Source organism: Mastigoproctus giganteus, chromosome 7, assembly GCF_048544385.1.
Source record: "Mastigoproctus giganteus isolate SK-2022 chromosome 7, ASM4854438v1, whole genome shotgun sequence".
In the NCBI taxonomy this organism is placed as follows: Eukaryota; Metazoa; Arthropoda; class Arachnida; order Uropygi; family Thelyphonidae; genus Mastigoproctus; species Mastigoproctus giganteus.
Window position 1 is genome coordinate 54,591,185 of NC_143581.1, and position 18,531 is coordinate 54,609,715.

General features: G+C 36.2%; 1 protein-coding gene across 1 annotated transcript in view; it reads left to right on the top strand.

Moving 5' to 3' along the window:
- Positions 1-231: 231 nt before the first annotated feature.
- slmo (PRELI domain containing slowmo) overlaps positions 232-18,531 on the top strand; it is a 53,565-nt gene continuing 35,265 nt past the window's right edge. The window contains exons 1-2 of the mRNA XM_090377668.1: positions 232-392; positions 17,980-18,145. Of these exons, the coding sequence (XP_090233794.1) occupies positions 361-392; positions 17,980-18,145 (198 nt within the window). The 5' untranslated portion in view covers positions 232-360. The remainder of the gene's footprint in view (positions 393-17,979; positions 18,146-18,531) is intronic.

An 18,531-nucleotide genomic window follows, 5' to 3' on the forward strand; every position in this document is an offset into this window, starting at 1 on the left:
CATTTTATATGTAGTTTAGACATAAAATACATTTATGATGAAATTTTGTAACTGTTGTAAAAAGTTATGATCGTATAATGTGCAGTACAGTACTGTATCTGTTTTTGTAAGCAACCAAAAGTCCAATCGATAACTTTTGGTGACGTTTAATGAAGAGAATATGACGTCATTGCCTGACGTCATATTCTCTTCCTGCGCGATTTGTAGATGGGAGAAAGCTCTCTTTACGCCAAGGTAGTAATGGCTGGGTGGTTGGCCTCATATCGGCGGCGAAACGTATTCTTTATATAGCAAGTTTCTGTATTACAGAAGTCCGCTTTATTATATTTAATTTGCACTTCACTTCTGTTTCACTTTACAATGAAAATTTGGACCTCCGAACATACTTTCAAGTAAGCAAGTCGGGAATACTATTAAAAATGAATTTAGAATGAACGGAATTTTTCCCTTTCTTTCTAATTTTTTTTTCTGTTATGTATATAGTTCTATATGTAAAGTTGAATATATATTTCTGTAGCCCGTTTTTTTTACACTGTATATTTAGATTCGGAGTAATTCTGCGCATAATTAGTATTACGCGGTATAATTTAAACGAACCTCGCCGTATTTGAATGGAAGAAGTATTGATTCAGATTGGAGTTGAGATTTTCGCCATCTGACCTTGAGAGACGGGGGAAATATGGATTTGACATTGCATTATAGCCACATAGTTTTATGGACCATTTAGTGAACATTGCACAACTAAATGTACAGTAATTCATTTTTCACTCATTAATTTTGTGATTTATATTAGAAAATTAGGTTAATGCGCTGAGGTTGAAATCCTTTTGAATTAGATAAATAATTTTTATGTTATGCCTCTGACCTATACGATTTTCAAAACTGGCTGATGATTTTCTGACTTAAGTTAGGAAATTACTTAATGTATGAGCGAAAAAAGAATGCAGTATTGCATCATCCATAATACAGTCGGACCTCTATGTAACGAAATCGATAGTTCTTTCAAAAAAATTTCGTTATAATGAAATATGACTTTTTTAACAATGAAAAATACTGTAATTCATCATTCAGAAATATAGTAAAAGATGGGAAATAAATTGAAATAAGTGGGAATGAATAAATTTTCTAACATTTAAAAACAATTTCTTAATATATACATAATAAGAAATGGCTATACATGATGTGCACAATATATTATTACACTTAAGAATTATTTCGTAAAATATTTGGTTATTTCATGTTGTACACTGGATTTTACTGTACATCGTTCATAAAAACGTTTGGAGATGTTTAAACACTCATATTTTCCAGCACATTTTCTTCACACTGAAGGCCTCAATGCAAAGTTCAAATGCTGCCAACATTTCATGTTTGGAAGTTTTAATATTGCTTAAAACTTAAGAAATAATAAGAAAAACAGCAAAGAGTTCTTTACTTATGTAAACTATAGAAAGAAAGGGATGAATCAGATTGGATCACTTAGCATAGATGGGTTGACTATTGATGATCATGCTCAGGTAGCTGATAAACTGAATGAGTATTTTGCATCTACATTCAGACATGAGGAGGTATTCAATGAGGGGAATGCCAGATGTTTATCAAACTCTAACAGGGAGCTAAGTGATTTTGTAATAACTTAGAGCAAAGTGGAGGAGAAATTGTTGAAGTTAAACATAAGGAAGGCACCTGGGGTGGACGGGATCTATCCAGTTATATTAAAGGAGGCAGCAAGGGAAGTAAGCAAACCCTTAGCCATAATTATGAGAGCTTCCTTGGACTCGGGAGGTCTCCCCATCGACTGGAGGTGTGCAAATGTATCACCATTTCACAAAGGGAGTTCAAAAGGTGACACAAGTAACCATAGACCCATTAGTTTAACTTGTGTTCCGGTGAAAATAATGGAATCACTGGTTAAAGAAGCATTGCAGGATCATCTAGACAAGACTGCAGTAATAGTTAAGACAGCATGGGTTTGTTCAGGGGGGGGGTCTTGTCTGACCAATTTGATTAAATATTATGATGTGGTCACAAAGGAACTGAATGCCAAAAATAATTTTGATGTACTTGGATTTCAGGAAGGCTTCTGATACTATTGCACATGGCATTAAGGGTAAGTTGTTACAATGGATAAAGGAATGGTTGAGTGGGAAACGACAGAGAGTGGTAATTAATGGACACTGCTCTTCGTGGACAAATGTTATTAGTGGGGTTCCCCCGGGGTTCAGTTTGGGCCCATTGTTGTTTTGTATATTTATCAATGATATTGATGAAGGTATATCAGGTTTAATGTCCAAGTTTACAGATGATACAAAGGTTGGCAGGGTTGTTAAAGACAGTATGCTACTCCAACTGGATCTAAATAAGTTGGGCAAATGGGCTGAAAAGTGGCGACTGAAGTTTAACATTGACAAATGCAAAGTACTGCATATGGGTAAAAAGGTAAATGCAGCCATTATCAACCCACTGCAGGATGGAAGCCTTCTCAACAATTCGCATTGAGGGAAATAAACCATAATCTGCCACACTGGTCCAGTGCGGGTTGGCAGATCGGCCGTATTTACCAGTCAGGGGCTTGAACCCCGGTCTATTCAAGGAACATGTGCTACTGCACTCCCGCTCCTGACCACTCGGCTACGGTGGGTAGCAGTAACCGAAGAGAAACGTACCAACTGTGTGGTATTACACTCAGGGAAGTAGAGAGTGAAAAAGATGGTGGTAATTGTGCAGTCAGATATGAAGTTCGCTGAGCAGGTCATGGAGTCTTGTCAATGATATATAGGAATTTTGCTAGCAGTGAAAAGGAAGTAATTATCCCATTGTACAAGGTGATGGTCAGGCCACACCTTGAATAATGTGTATAGGTCTGGAGGCCTCATTTTAGGATGGATGTAGAGTTGCTAGAATGAGCATAAAGAAGGGCAACAAGATTGGTGAGGGGAACAAAGGGGTGCTCTTACTAAGAAAGGCTTAAATTCTGCAAATTCCAGCGCCTGGAAAGTAGGCACCTGCAAGGTGGTCTGATTGAGGTGTATATGGCCTTGAATGGGTTGAGCAAGCTGAATGCTGATGGGATTCTTCCTTGCTCAGATTAAGAATGTGAGGGGGCATAGTTTCAAATTGAGGAAAGACAGTTGCAGAATAGATTTGCGGAAATTTGCCTTTAGCCAGTGGGTAGTTGATTGGCGGAACAGACTTCCATTTTTTTTTTTTTTTTTTTTTTTGTGGAAGTTGATAGCCTAATTAAATTTAAGGCTGAGCTGGACAGGCATTTGAAACGAACGGGGGGTTGAAATGGGAGTTTTTTTTTTTTTTTTTTTTGGCTGATGCTGCATAAGCTTGCTTTCTTGCATCGTATGCTTCTGCTAATGCTCATTTTCATCCAACTCATCACTTTTTCAGCTGCTATCACGTTATCAACTCCTAAAAATTTCTCCAGAACAGTTTCTCCACTGATGAAACCTCTTGCTTGGAATTGTTCCCAAGATTGCTGAATAACTTGCAGTAGTTCATCCCTATCATTGCTGTTAATTGGCGTTTTAGCAAAACCTACTTTTGCGAAACAATTCTTAAAACGTTTCCATCACATCTTGACTTCACACTTTTGCCAACTCTGATATGCACATCTGCAGAGATATAAAACAGAAATGTACAGGGTGGTTAGTTTCTATTCTCAGTATAATTTTTTTTTAGTACAGCAAACCCCCGCTATTCGCGGTATCTGTATTCGCGGTCGCTGATTTAATATAAAATGAAACCTAAAAAAAAATGTGAATTTTAAAGCGCCGTGAACAATAGTTTGTTATATGGAAAGTTTCTTCTTTGTACGGAAACTATTTTCAATATAATGGCCAGGGGGGAATCAAAAAAATTTGCTATATGGAAGTCCGCTAAAGAGAGGTCTGACTATATATATACAGTTGAAGCTCAATATAACGACCCTATAGGGGAATGAAAAAAACAGTCAGTCATTATATCAGTCATTCATAAAATCAGCAACAAAACAATTAAAAGCTTGAACATTTAATGTAATTCTACTAATACAATGTAGTATAATCTTATTTATAATATGTACTACAGTATTATACAAGAAAATTGATTGTAAATTTTGCTCTGATTGTAGAGTGGGGTAAGATTACGATTAAATTGGAAATTTCACTACATAGGCTACATACCTATCAAGGTCTAACAAGAGAAATTGTTTCATTCTTTAAAATAATCCACCAAAATATGCTGTTTCAATGGTAGAGCATGTATTAAAAGAGAATTATGAAGGTGCACGAAGCAGTTATTTCACTTGCAGCTAGGCTGTGCTTGAAAAAATCAATGTACAAAGCAGGGTTGTGACGAGCCATTTTAGTATTGTGCACTACTGTTAATCATGGCAACGTTGGCAATTATTTAATTTTTCTTTTGGCCCCCTTTCAGCTTTTAATCTGAGGCAAGAGCCTTGTTTGCCTCGCCCTCAGCACAGCTCTGCATACAAGTTCTGATCCTTGATGAGCATCTTTCATTGAAACTTCTTGTAAAAGGGTAAAAATATATAAAATGTGTGTCATCTATAAAATATAAGAAAAAATTACGAAACCTAAAGCGTAAGAAAAAAAATTTTAAATGTAAGAAAAAAGTATAAAATAGAAAATGTAAGGGAAAAAAAAAAACTATAAAAAGTAAAATTGTGTGAATGAAAGTTATTATTAATTGCATGTTCTGTTTTAGCTAGGGCTTACAATATCGAGATCCTGTCATTTTTTTCTGGTATTGAAATACTGGTATTGATACAAAAATTGCCGGTTTTTCAGTACTAATTTAAAAAAAAAATTGCTTATAATTTAATCACATAAAGGTTATAAAATCACCTTTATGTGATTATGACGTCGTTATCTCTACTAGCAAATGTTCGATAAATCATTGATAGGACACCATGCAACATTGCAACCTGTCCACAATTCTTGGACAACTTCATGTCTGACCTTATTGTAACTCCCAAGTCCCGTTCCTCCACTACTGACTTTAGTTCAGCTCCACCAAGTGTATAAGTTATTTTGGGGTTGCTGATCCCAGGTGTGAGACCTTGCATTTTGCTGAATTAAAGCATAGCTGCCACTTTTCTGACCATCCCAGAAGTCTATCTAGGTCACTCTGAAGAAGCTCTGCTTGGCGGCGATCATTAACTACTCTACTGATCTTTACATCATCTGCAAGTTTAGACCTCACCCCCTCCATCCCTTCATAGATGTAATTTAAGATAAACAAAAAGAACTGTGATCCCAATAATGATCCTTGGTGAACCCCACTTCTTACATTAACCCAATCTGAGGAATAACCATTTATCAATGGTTATTCCTCAGATTGGTGCCCTCAAGCCATCGTGTTATCCCTCTAAGGATTTTCCCTATGATTCCACCCTGCTCCAACTTATAAAGTAACCACTCATGTGGGACTGAGTCAAATGCTTTGCTGAAATCCAAATAAACAATGTTGAAATTATTCCCAAAGTCTAGCTCTTGAGTGACCCTGTCAAAATAGCTAACCAGATTAATTAAACATGATTTTTCCTTTACAAAACCATGCTGTGTATCCTACAGAATTCCATTTCCATCTAAATGATCCTGAATTCCACCCTTGATCATTGCCTCCATGATTTTCCCTACTACTGAAGTTAGACTGGCTGGTCGGTAATTTCTAGTTACACTCCTAGAACCGCCTTTATGTTCCAATTTACACCAATCCAATGGAATCTCTCCCGAGTCCAGTGATGCTCTCATAACTAGCCTTAATGGTTCAATGCACTCACTTGCCTTCTCCTTTAAGATTATAGGGTATATGCCATCAACCACAGGAGCCTTACTTGCCTGTAGGCACGAAAGTTCTCATTAAATAATCATTTGAAATTTCAACATCATTAATTACATTTTTTTTTCAACTTGACTTCCATAATATCTCATTGACACAAAGGGTTTTTTATGTAAATATCGATGCAAAGTAACTGGTGAGTTCATCTGCATCTTCAGCTGTGGTATCTAATACTGTTCCACGTCCATTACATAAGGGTCCAATCTTTGTCCTTCTGTTATTTTCATTTATATATGTGAAGAATTCCTTAACTGCACTCTTTGCTCTCTTCTTTATTCCTTATCCCCACTCTTTGCTCTCTCCAGACTCAGTAAAGATACTATAGTGAAAATTATATTTCGCTTAATAAAACTTTTCTCCTTCATAAAATGATGAACATAATTCAACCAATGAAGGCCAACATGGAACAGAACATCAGTGTTCCACAAATTCTTTCCAAAATAAGAAATTGCCCGACTCCAATGAGATTTTAAAAGATGAACTTGAGTCAGAAATTAATGAAATACTTTTAACTGTTTTTGCTAAAAAAGCTCAAAGCCTAGAAAATATGGACTGGGTCGTCTACGATTATCTCAGTACAATAGTACCAGAATAGAATCTGAAGGGGCATTTTTTGCCACTAATCAAATACTGTATATACCAAAATTCGATCCATTTTAAATGACCATACTATTGATTGCGTATGTTTTTTAAGAGCTTACTTTATTCAGACAGGATTAAAACAGGATTTCTGTTAGTAATCCTGGGTATAACCTTCATGCACAAGTACATGGTGGGTGACCACCCAGGTGTGAACCAACGTAAGCAGGGGTCGAGGTGTGGCGCCCACACCACATGGAGGAACGCCGCCCCTCTATGTTACCAGGCAGTACTAGGTGGTAGATGACTCTCATCAACCGGTGAAATACCACCACTTTGCTTATTGGAGGCTTGAAGTGTGGAACCCATGTTTAGTCTCTAGAGCTAAGTTCCGGCCAACTCTTCCCTATCTCTTCCATCATGCAGTATGATTGATGATTTTTGAGGTTATGATGAATGTCGTGGCGAGATCTAATATTCCTTACATTTCGAGGATACAGCTCTAAAACGGTGTTTGCAGGCCGGCCGCTAGATAGTACACCGGACCAAACCTATTGGTAACTCTCTAGGAGGCTTCCGGATCAGCTAGTGTATAATCTTGCTACCTCTACTCTGCCAGATAGTGACTGGAGGGAGTCCGAGTAGTGTGTATGCGGGGAGCATTGTCGAGGCTACGTTATGTCAAGGATCTGGGTATATTCTTACCACATGTACGCCATATCCAAAAATTTCATTACTTCATACAGCATGCCCCACCCACTTTTTCTTACTATTGAATACACCATGAATTGTCAAAATAATAGAGCAAGCTTATCTGTGAAAAGATCTAAACCTCCCAAGGACTTCCTAATTGATTTCACAAATATACGTGGTCTCAATTCCAATCTCAACGATGTCCATTTCCACTTGCAGTCTTCCAAACCCCATGTACTTTTTCTGACTGAATCTCAGTTATCAGTTGATTCAACTACTGCTCATCTCAGATGTCCAAATTATTTGCTGTATGATTCCTTTCGCCTCAAAGGTGGTACTTGTGCATATGTCCGTTCTGATATTCCCTGTCAGAGACTTGGCAATTTGGAATCTCCTCTCTTTGATCTTCTCTGGCTTAAAATCTCTCTACCTCATTGTGTAAAATTCATCTGTTGTCTCTACCGTTCTCCCAACTCCACTAATCACTTGGAGCTCTTTGACTTCCTCTCTTTGCAACTTGACTTTCTCCAGTCCAGCTTTCCTAACAGTGAGGTAATTTTCTTTGGTGATTTTAACGTTCACAACTCCAGCTGGCTTCCGTTTTCTAGTCACACCGACCCAGCAGGTCGAGATGCTGAGGCTTTTGCAATTACTAATGACCTAGCACAGATTGTTCATTTACCTACAAGAATACCGGACAATCCTAATCATACAGCCAATACGCTTGATCTTTTTCTCACAAACAACCCTTCTAAGTACAAGTTTGAAGTGAGAGGTCCTTTAGGCACTTCAGATCACAACTTGGTGATTGTCTCTTCTCCAATGGAACCTTTATCTCATGGCTATTCCCAACCTCGTATTGTTTGGCATTACAAGAATGCAAAATGGGATGACCTGCGAGACTTCTTTTCTTCTTTTCCTTGGTCTAATTACTGTTTCCAAACTTCTGATGTCAACGTTTGCTCAGATCGTGTTAGTGAAATTATTCTTGCAGGAATGGAATCCTTTATCCCACACTCCACTTTAAAATCTTGTCCTTTATCTAATCCTTGGTTTTCCAATAAATGTGCTAAGGCTGTTCAAGAGAAGAATGTTGCATATCGTAATTGGCTTGTTTCTAATTCTTCAGTTTCATTTTCTGCCTACACCAAAGGTCACAACAATTGTAAAGCAGTTATTAATCAGTCCAAACTAGAGTTTGAACAGGCTAAGAGTAGAAAACTTGCTTCTTGCCCTAATGGTAGCCGAGCATTCTGGTCTCTTGCCAAAGCTATTGGCCGCAACTTTTGCCCATCTCTGCTCCCATCTCTGTCCAAACCAGATGGTTCTGTTGTCACTTCAGCCAAGGATAAAGCTGACCTGCTAGCATCCCATTTTTCTTCGAGCTCATGTATTAATGATCTTGGAAAAACACCTCCCACCATTCCTAACACGCTCCATTCAATGCCTCCTGTGGTCTTCCGTCAAAAGGATATCAGAAGGATTTTGATGAATCTTGATGCTAAGAAAGTTCCAGGTCCTGATGGTATTTCTCCACTTGTTCTCAAAACCTGTGCTCCTAAACTTACTCCTATTCTTTGCCGCCTTTTTTCACTTTCTTATTCCAAAGGTGTTTTTCCTTCTGCTTGGAAATTTGCTCATATCCAGCCAGTTCCTAAAAAGGGTGACAAATCCCTCCCATCCAATTATCGTCCCATTGCAATTACTTCTACTCTTTCTAAAGTAATGGAGAAATCAATTAACCGCCAACTCATAAACTACCTAGAAACCTTCCGTCTGATCAACGATCGCCAGTATGGATTCCGTCAGTGTCGATCCGCTGGTGATATTCTAGCTTACGTTACCCATTTACGAACAAATTCAATGGAAAGGTTCGGTGAGACACAAGTAGTTGCTCTTGACATCTCAAAGGCTTTTGATCGTGTTTGGCATAAAGGTCTTCTAAACAAGCTTCCATCTTATGGTTTGCCAACTGTTTTTAGTAATTGGTTATCCAGTTTTCTCTCTGATCGCTCACTGAGGGTGATGGTAGATGGCTCTCTGTCTTCTAACTTCTCCACTAATGCCGGTGTCCCCCAAGGTTCAGTTCTTTCCCCCACTCTTTTCCTCTTGAATATCAATGACCTTCTTCCATTGACTGGAAATCCTATCCATAGTTTTGCCGATGATAGCACATTGCATTCAACTTTCCATTTTGAGAAACCTTGTCCAGCTCAATCAGCTTCAAGTTCTCGAAAATCTGTTGCCAATTCCTTAAATGCCGATCTTCAGGTAATTCTCCAGTGGGGCAAAGACAACTTAGTTGATTTCAACCCTTCTAAAACTCAGTCTTGTCTTATATCTCGCAATAAAGGATTCTTCTGCTCCTATGCTTATCTTTAGTGACACTCCGATTTCTAGGCAAAATGATATATCTCTTTTGGGGATTACCCTGACTTCTAATCTCTCTTGGCACAAGCACATTACAAATATTGCTTCCTCTGCATCTAAAAAACTTGGTTTTCTCTTTCGCTCTCGGCGTTACTTTTCTTCCAAACAGCTGCTCACTCTGTATAAATCGCAAATCCGCCCTGCCATGGAATATTATTCCTACATCTGGGGTGGTGCCCCCAAAACCTCTCTCAGGCTTCTTGATTCCATTCAGAAGAGGGCAGTTAGGTTAATTAATGATTCATCTCTAACAGAGTCTCTCCACTCGCTGTCTCATAGACGCACTGTTTCTGCTGCATGCCTCTTCTACAGATACTTCCCTGGGCACTGTTCTTCTGAATTGGCTTTTATAATTCCCGCTCTCTCTTTCAAAACAGTCTGAACACGTGCCGCCACCAGCCAACATCCATTTACTGTCCAACTTCAAACCCACAGAACCAACTTTTCATCTTCCTCATTTATTCATTCAACTGCTGTTTTCTGGAACAACCTTCCTTCATACGTATTTCCTGAAAATTACGATCTACAGAAGTTCAAGTCCAATATCAACAAATATCTTCTTTCGCCTTCTCAACCTCCAACCCAAGCACGGTACTAAATACTATAGGTTCTAATACCTCTCGTGTTTGGGGTTCTCATAAAAAAAAAATAATAAAATAAAATAAAAATGTTTTACAGGCACGACTTCATGCGGAAAATGACTAATGTTGACGGCACAATTCTGGATTTCCAGAAGAAATATAACCTTAAAGATGTTATCTACACTATCAGTTGTGCTTGGGACTCTGTGAGAAATGAAACATTACGTAAATGTTGGAGAAAGTTGTGATATTTGAAAGGTCCTCCTCTGTCGAATTTGAGGAGTTTCCAGGCAATAGTGCAGCTGTCAGTGGCACCGTTTATGATGGAATCTGTGAGTTAGTTGACGAAATGAATTTGCCTCGAGATGAAGTCGACGACTGGCTTGTTGTGGATGAAGATATACCAGTAACTCATATGCTGAATACGGAAGACATTATAGAAGCTGTTGTGAATCATGGAAAAATTAAATTTGCAGAGGGGGAAGAAAGCAATGACGATGTGTGTCAGGTGGGAAAAGTATCCTGGCAGAGAGCTACTGCAGCATTTGAAACTTTAATAGGTTTTGCGGAACAGCAACCCTTCTTTACACTCCTCAGCATCTTATGCAGCTCCACATCATGCATAACTTGACTTTGAGAGATGTAAGACCTCAAAGCAAGGTGATGTTCGTTCATGTTTTGAAGAATGCTGAAAGCAAGATTGGCAGCACATCATCTACTGATGCAGATCCAAAACCATCTACAGACCCTCCTGATCCTATCCCAGCTACATCAGCAGATCCTGACTATCCTCATGCGATGTCTACCCAGTAAACTCTCTACCTACTGCAACAGTTTTGAGTGTGTTTTTTTGTAAGTTACTGTATTCCGAAAGCGGTTTCTATAATAACTCAGTTTCTTTAGTAAAATTTGTCTGTGTTTGCTTAATTTTTTCAGTATTGGGCTTAGTATAATAGTCAAGTATTTTTTTAATACTAACTCTCAAGCAACTACAGATGCCGGTTAACTGTGATTCTACTGTATAAGTTTAATATATTTTTTTATTTATAAATCATTTACATGGAAGGCATTGTATCTAAAATCACATATAATTTTAAAAAATCACAAAAAAAATACAAAACAAAATTAGCATTAGCAAAGGCACATGATACAAGAAAGCAAGCTTATATAGCATCAGCAAAAAAAAAAAAATCCTTATTTCACTCATCCACTCTCTCCAAACGTTTGTCAAGTTCTGCCTTGAATCTATTTAAGCTGTCAACTTCTACAACAACAGATGGAAGTATGTTCCAGCAATCAACCACCCACTGGATAAAGGCAAACTTCCACATGTCTATTCTACAAATCGTCTTTCCTCAATTTGAATTTATGCCCTCTTGGGCGATTATTCTGAACATTCCATCAGCATTGAGCATGCTCAAACCATTCAAGGCTTTATACACCTCAATCAGATCACCTCGCAGGTGATCTGATTGAGGTGTAATTTGCAAAACTTAAGCCTTTCTTCGTAAGAGCAACTCTTTGTTCCATTCACTAATCTTGTTGCCCTTCTCTGTACTCTTTCCTGCAGCTCTACATCCTTCTTAAAATGAGGCCTCCAGACCTGTATACAGTGTGGCTTGACCATTGCCTTATACAAGGGGATAATCACCTCCTTGTCCCTGCTAGAAAATTTCCTGTATATCATTGACAAGACACCATGAGCTACTCTTGCAGACCATCCGCACTGCTCAGAAAACTTCATATCTGCCTGCACAATTACCCCCAGGTCCTTTTCATTCTCTGCCACTGTCAATGTAGTACCACAGAGTTGATACGTTACTCTGGGGTTACTGCTTCCCATATGTAGTACTTTACATTTGTCAATGTTAAACTTCATTTGCCACCTCTCAGCCAATCTGCTCAACTTTTCTAGATCCTGTTGCAGCAGTGTACTGTCATTAGTATCATTAACAACCCTTCCAACCTTCGTATCGTCTGCAAACTTGGACATTAAGCCTGATATACCATCATGCTTAATGTCCTTATGTCTTAATGTGAATATAAATACAGAAAACAACAATGGACCCAACACTGAACCCTGAGGGACTCCACTAATAACATTAGTCCACGAAGAGCAGTGTCCATTGATTACTACTCTCTGTCTTCTCCCACTGAACCATCCCTTTATCCATAATAGCAATTTGCCTCCAATGCTACACTGCTCCAATTTGTGCAACAGTTTTCCATATGCAACAGTATCAAAGGCCTTTCTGAGATCCAAATATATGATATCAAAGTTATTCAAATTCAATTCAAATTATCAAAGTTATTAAATTGAAGTTCAAGTACAAAATGCATGTACTTGAACGTGCATGGTCAAATAAAGCCACACGATCAAACAAAGCCTTATATTGAAGTATTAAAAAAACATTGATTTATAATTTTTATTTTCAGTTGTGTTTCGAAAAACTAAAGTTTTCATAATAAATATTGATTTATTGTGGATTATCTCGTGCTCCCCACTTTGGAGACCATTGGTTTAGATGATCCTGCATTACTTGTGTAGTCAGTGACTCCATTATTTCCCCCTGGAATAGAAGTTAAACTAACAGGTCTGTAATTACTTCTGTCACCCTTTGATCTGCTTTGTGAATTGGGGATACATTCGCACACCTCCAATGTGGGGACTTCCCCTGAATCTAGTGATGCTTTCATAATTATGGCTAAGGGTTTGCTTACTTCCTTCGGGCCATCCAGATTGTAGATTATTGTGAAAAAAAAATTTTTAACCTCAAATGCTTAGTTTACAGTTTTTTTACAATTTAAAATAAAATTTACCGTGCACATGTTCAGTGTATGGTAACATTTTGAAATCCAACAAGATGTGAAAACCTTCATTATCATCTGATAATAATGGTTTGCTATAAGTGACAAAACAGGCTTATTTCATGGCAGTAAGGACAACACGTGTCTAAACACATTATGCTTTGTGCAGCGTGTCCTCTTGTGTTTGCCTTCCCCGATTACTTTTTGAATATATCTTATATATATATATGTATGTTGTGGTACATGTTTTATGATGTGAAACTTTGTGATTTTTATTATTTTTTTGGGCCAGTAGTGATAAATTTTGCTATTATAAGTGCAAGAAATTAAAAATATAACTACAGTATTAAAAGCTTTGTTTTTTTAACCCTGTATTACTGAAAATTTACTAAATCTCTTATTAACAGTGTGTTAAACTGATACTCTAAAACCAGATGCTGCTTCAACTTCAAACAATATTATGTGCTCAGAACTCTGGGAATTTGGAATGCTAAAATGTAGACATGCCATTTTTTTTGTTATTAATTTGCTAAATATATAAATGATGAATTATTACTGTTCATTTTTTAGCATCCGAAATTACTGTTCGTATTTTGTTTGTTTTCTTTCTATACATTAAAATAACTTTCCTCCTAGTGATATTTATTCAGCCAATGGGAGAAGAGAGATGCAGGTTACATGGTAATACATAACAAATACTAAAATGCATAACAGAAGCGTGTTTTACTGTGGTAAAGCAAGTTTCCATTTAAGCATGGTCATGTGCTATGTTTATCTAACATGACCACATGGTACCATGCTTGATTTCCATATGTAACATATTTATGTATTCATAGTGCAAAGAGACATATACAGTGTCGAATGCTTCTGTATTTTATTTTACTTTATCAAAAGAAACGAGCAGGGGGCAAGGTCCCCTAGTTTCTATTAATTATAGAAGGGAAGTATATGTTGTATTGTAACTTATATTAAACATATCTCTGGTTATATTCAGTGGATTTTCATTAAATTTCTAAATGTATGTATTTAAAATGTTAAAAATTAAAAATAGTTTTTAAAAAATGAAATGTAATATAATGCATACAATTACCCAACTTATTTAACTATCTGGACAGTCTTGCTTCCATATCATTCATTTAGTATGTGTAATAAATTTTAAAAAATACAATAAATTAAGCAAATGCAGTATACAGTAAACCCTTGCTAATTCAGATTAACTGGGGAGAGAGGTCATCTGGATTGAGCGATAATCCAGATTAGTTAAGCAAAATATAGCCCTAAAAGACCTCATTGAGTAGCTCATGGGGGTCTTGTCAAATGATGTATAGAAATTTTGCTAGCTGGGATAAGGAGGTAATTATCCCCTTGTATAAAGCAATGGTCAATGGTCAGGCCACCCTTGAGTACTGCATACAAGTCTGGAGGCCTCATTTTAGGAAAGATGTTGAGCTACTAGAACGAGTACAGAGAAAGGCAACGAGATTAGTGAATGTAACAAAGGGTTGCTGTTACCAAGATAGGCTTAAGTTTTGCAAATAGCAGTGTCTGGAAACTAGGCACCTGCGAGGTGATCTGATTGTGGTGTATAAGGCCTTGAATGGTTTGAGCAGGCTCAGTGCTGATAGGATTCTTCCTCTTGCTCAGATTAAGAACCTGAGGGGGCATAGATTCAAATTGAAGAAAGACAGTTGTAGAATAGATATGCAGAAGTTTGCCTTTAGTCAGTGGGTGTTTAAATACTGGAACAAACTTCCATCTGTTGTTTATTTTTATTTATTTGTTTTTTGGCTGATGCTATATAAGCTTGCCTTCTTGCATCATATGCCTCTACTAATGCTAATGCTAAGACAAAAAACTTAGAACACAAATAAATGGAAAATTTAATGTATAGGTAGTGCCAATGAAAATAAATAAAAAACTTTCACTGTAGAACCTTTCTTTAAAAATTATAAAAAGACAATATATTTATCCATCGATATAGATGGATAAATGTACTGTCTTTTTATACATCTATCTGGTGGCGTTGGCACGCCAACACCACTTGATCATTGCTGTGAATATCACTTAAATACAGCTTCTTCCAGCAACACTTCTTTTGGCTTTTTTATTGTCTGTCTATACACTGCTTTTGTCACTCTCCCACATCGAATTTTAAAGCAGATGCCTTTATAGATTCTTGTTTTTAATATCTGACACAGTCTGTTGGCCAATACCAAATTCTTTTGGCAATTTTTTTCCCAGGAACACCATTTTGAAGTTGTTCTATCACTTGAGCTTGTTAATGATAGTTTAAAGTAACGTATTTTCTTTTTATTCCACTTTCAATTCTTTAGAACCCATAATTATATAAAATATGTTAACAGTGGTAGGAACCAGAGCTCTAATGCTCAATGCATTCTACGTTGATATCAATATTTGTAAAGGAATAAGAGAAGTTTACCTCATTATGATACATAGAACACTTCTGTATGATACTCTCCAGAAATTAAAAGGAAAACAATTACAAAATCAAAAATCTTACATTACAGTAAAAAAATAATTAAAAATCAACTGAGCACAATTAAAAATCAATTTAACGCAATTCAAAATTAACTAAAAAATTAATTTAACGAAAAAATTGCAAAACGATTTTCCTTCCTGAAGCTGACAACGCTTTTCGATTGTATGTCGTGATCACAGGAATGAAAATTACTAAATAGTGGTGAGCGTGAACCTTAAATAGGAATGATTTGTCTTCGCTCATGCATGTAAATGACCATGAATTGGAGATTAGATATGGCCAGCGAACATTAACAGAATTCTCATGTAATTTAATTTCAACAGTTTCTGCAATTAATAGTTTTGTATAATTACATTCTATACTAAGTATTTTGGCCTTGTTAAATAAAAAAGTATGTTTACCGTTAACAGCATAAAAGGCTAATTCTGACTCTGCCAAACGAGAAGCATGAACTGAGGCCGCGAGTTGATTAACACGAAAATTGAGAGGAAACTGCGTAGAACCCTGATACAACAAGTCACAATTGCCTCAAGAAATGTACCCTTAACAGTTCCTAGGTTTACAAGGTCTTTTTTTTTTTTTTTTTTTTTTTTTTGCCAAATATCAAGTATCAACAGAATTGGAAATATGAACATTGATTGCATAAATAAATGCTAAACATTCATAAATACAGCATTTAAAACCACAGGCATAGCTATACAATACATTACTATTGTGCGTGCATTTATTTGTTCAGGCAGAGATAAGGAGGGGGGCTACAACTCTTAAAGAATTTTGGAAAAAATTCCATATTTTAGATACAATTAAAATAAAACAAGCCTGGGACAAAATTACAGAGGAGAATGTGGTGTTTGGAATAAACTCTGTCATCATTTTATTGATAATTTTGAAGGATTTCAAGAACCAGCAGAGATCGTAAATAATGAAATAGAAGCAGTCGTTAATTTGCTAACCAATTGCAGCTTTGAGGTTCCTACAACTAACATCACTGATCTTCTTCAAACACACAATGGAGAGCTCACAAATCAAGACCTCCTTGAAATGGTAAAATGTGTAGAAGCTGAGGAAAAAGAAGATTTAACAGATGGAACTCCTGTTCGTTCCTTCACTCTCAAAGGGCTTGATGAAGCTTTTCAACATGTAGAAAAAGTGATGGAGATTTTTGTCACATGATTCAAATTTCGAGTGCCTAGAAAAGTTGCTACAGATTTTTAAAAAAATGCTTATGCGTGCTATCGTGAAATTTCTTTAGAAATTGGGAACTTGACGAAATAATAAAGAGAAGACTTGTCTTGGAAACACATGACTCTTGAATCATTTCTGAAAAAGAAACACTCCTTGTGCTTCCAATAAACCAATGAGTGCCGAGCCAACAATGATTGAAGAACCATCAATTGTTGTGCATTCGGTTGATGGTGATGAAGAATAAACATTCTTTAACATTTGTATGACATAAATAATTTCTTTATTATTATAATTTGTTTGATTTTAAAGGCTATGTTTTTATTTCTTTTGATAAATAAATCATTGTTTAACTATTGTTTTATTAACCTTTATTTAACATTACTATGGTCAAATTTCATTGTTGAGAAAGCAACCCCTGTGTTTAACATTATGTATATGGGAAAAAAAATTCCTGCTTTACAAGCTCGCACTAGGAACAAATTAACTTGTAAAGTCGGGAACTACCTGTATACATATAAAGAAGTATCAAATGAAGCAATAACATCTGTTCGAGTCAACAACGGTACTAAACAATGCACAAGACAATATAATGTATGTTCTGTCTCTCTCTGCGCAGAGTGACTCGTTTGCCTTCTTAATTCCCAAACTGTGAGTAGAATTTTTCATATTTTGATCCGGGTTAACTGTAGCAAGATTAGTGAGGGTTTACTGAATTTGTTAAAATCATCAGATGCTGAACTACCGAACTGGAGTTTCCAAGATTGCGATTAAATTTCTTTCCTCATGCTGGACAACGAAAACTAACAACTGCCATATTACCACTGCCTGTAGCCTATACCCAAACTTGAAAGTACCAATCAAGAACCAACATTAAGTTTAAGGTTGCATTAAGTTTAAAATTTGTTGTGGTCTGAAAGTTCACTTCGGCATTTAAGATTATACTTTTGATTGCCGTTATTAGTATGGGTAATTTCTTTTCCATTATGATTTTTTTTTTCATTATTATTTGGTCAAATATCTATAGCCTTATCTGTCATTAGGCACTAATTCACAGCATTTTTAGTATAACGTGCTAAAATTAACTCTTTATATTACCATCTCTTCCAAGATTTTCTAAGCAAGTCAACATCTTGGAAGAGTTGATAGGATTTCTTAATATTCTCAGTTTATTTTAAGTAATACAGTAATTTGATTTAATATTAATTTAGTTACTCATGATTTAAATATCATTTAAGTAATAATAAGGATTTTGTTCTAATAGAATAATATTTGCAATTTGTTAATTGCTTTTTTTCTTTTGCTGTTATTATGGAAATGTAAAATATTGTGATTTTGTTTTTCTTTGTACAGTCATCCTTGGGAAACAGTAACACAAGCTGCATGGAGAAAATACCCAAATCCCATGAATCCTGCAGTCGTAGGCATAGATGTTGTAGAAAGGAATGTAAATAATGGTATTTTAACTACACATCGTTTAATCAGCACGAAGTGGGGCCTGCCATCTTGGGCTTCTAAAGTAAGTATTGCTTTTCAAGCAGTATAATAAAATATTAATTTGATCAGGTTTATAGGTATTTCAGTTATCATATTGCTTCATTAAGTGTTTGTATAGCTGTGTGATGCTGTTGCTTACAAAAATATAGTGTTTATAAAAATTATTAAGATTATTCACATATTTTAAATAATGTACATTTATTTATGTACAAATTGTCTTAAATTTTTCAGTATGTGTTACCATCTCTTATCTTTGTTTCCAACTAATATTAAACACAGCTTTAATAGATGGCAGTGCAAAAGGAGTTTTGAAAATTAGAGGACATTGTACTTTTCAGCTAGTTTTGTCCAGTTTTGGTTTACAAAAGCCAGAATTGAAGATCCAAAAGTTAATAAAATTAAATACAG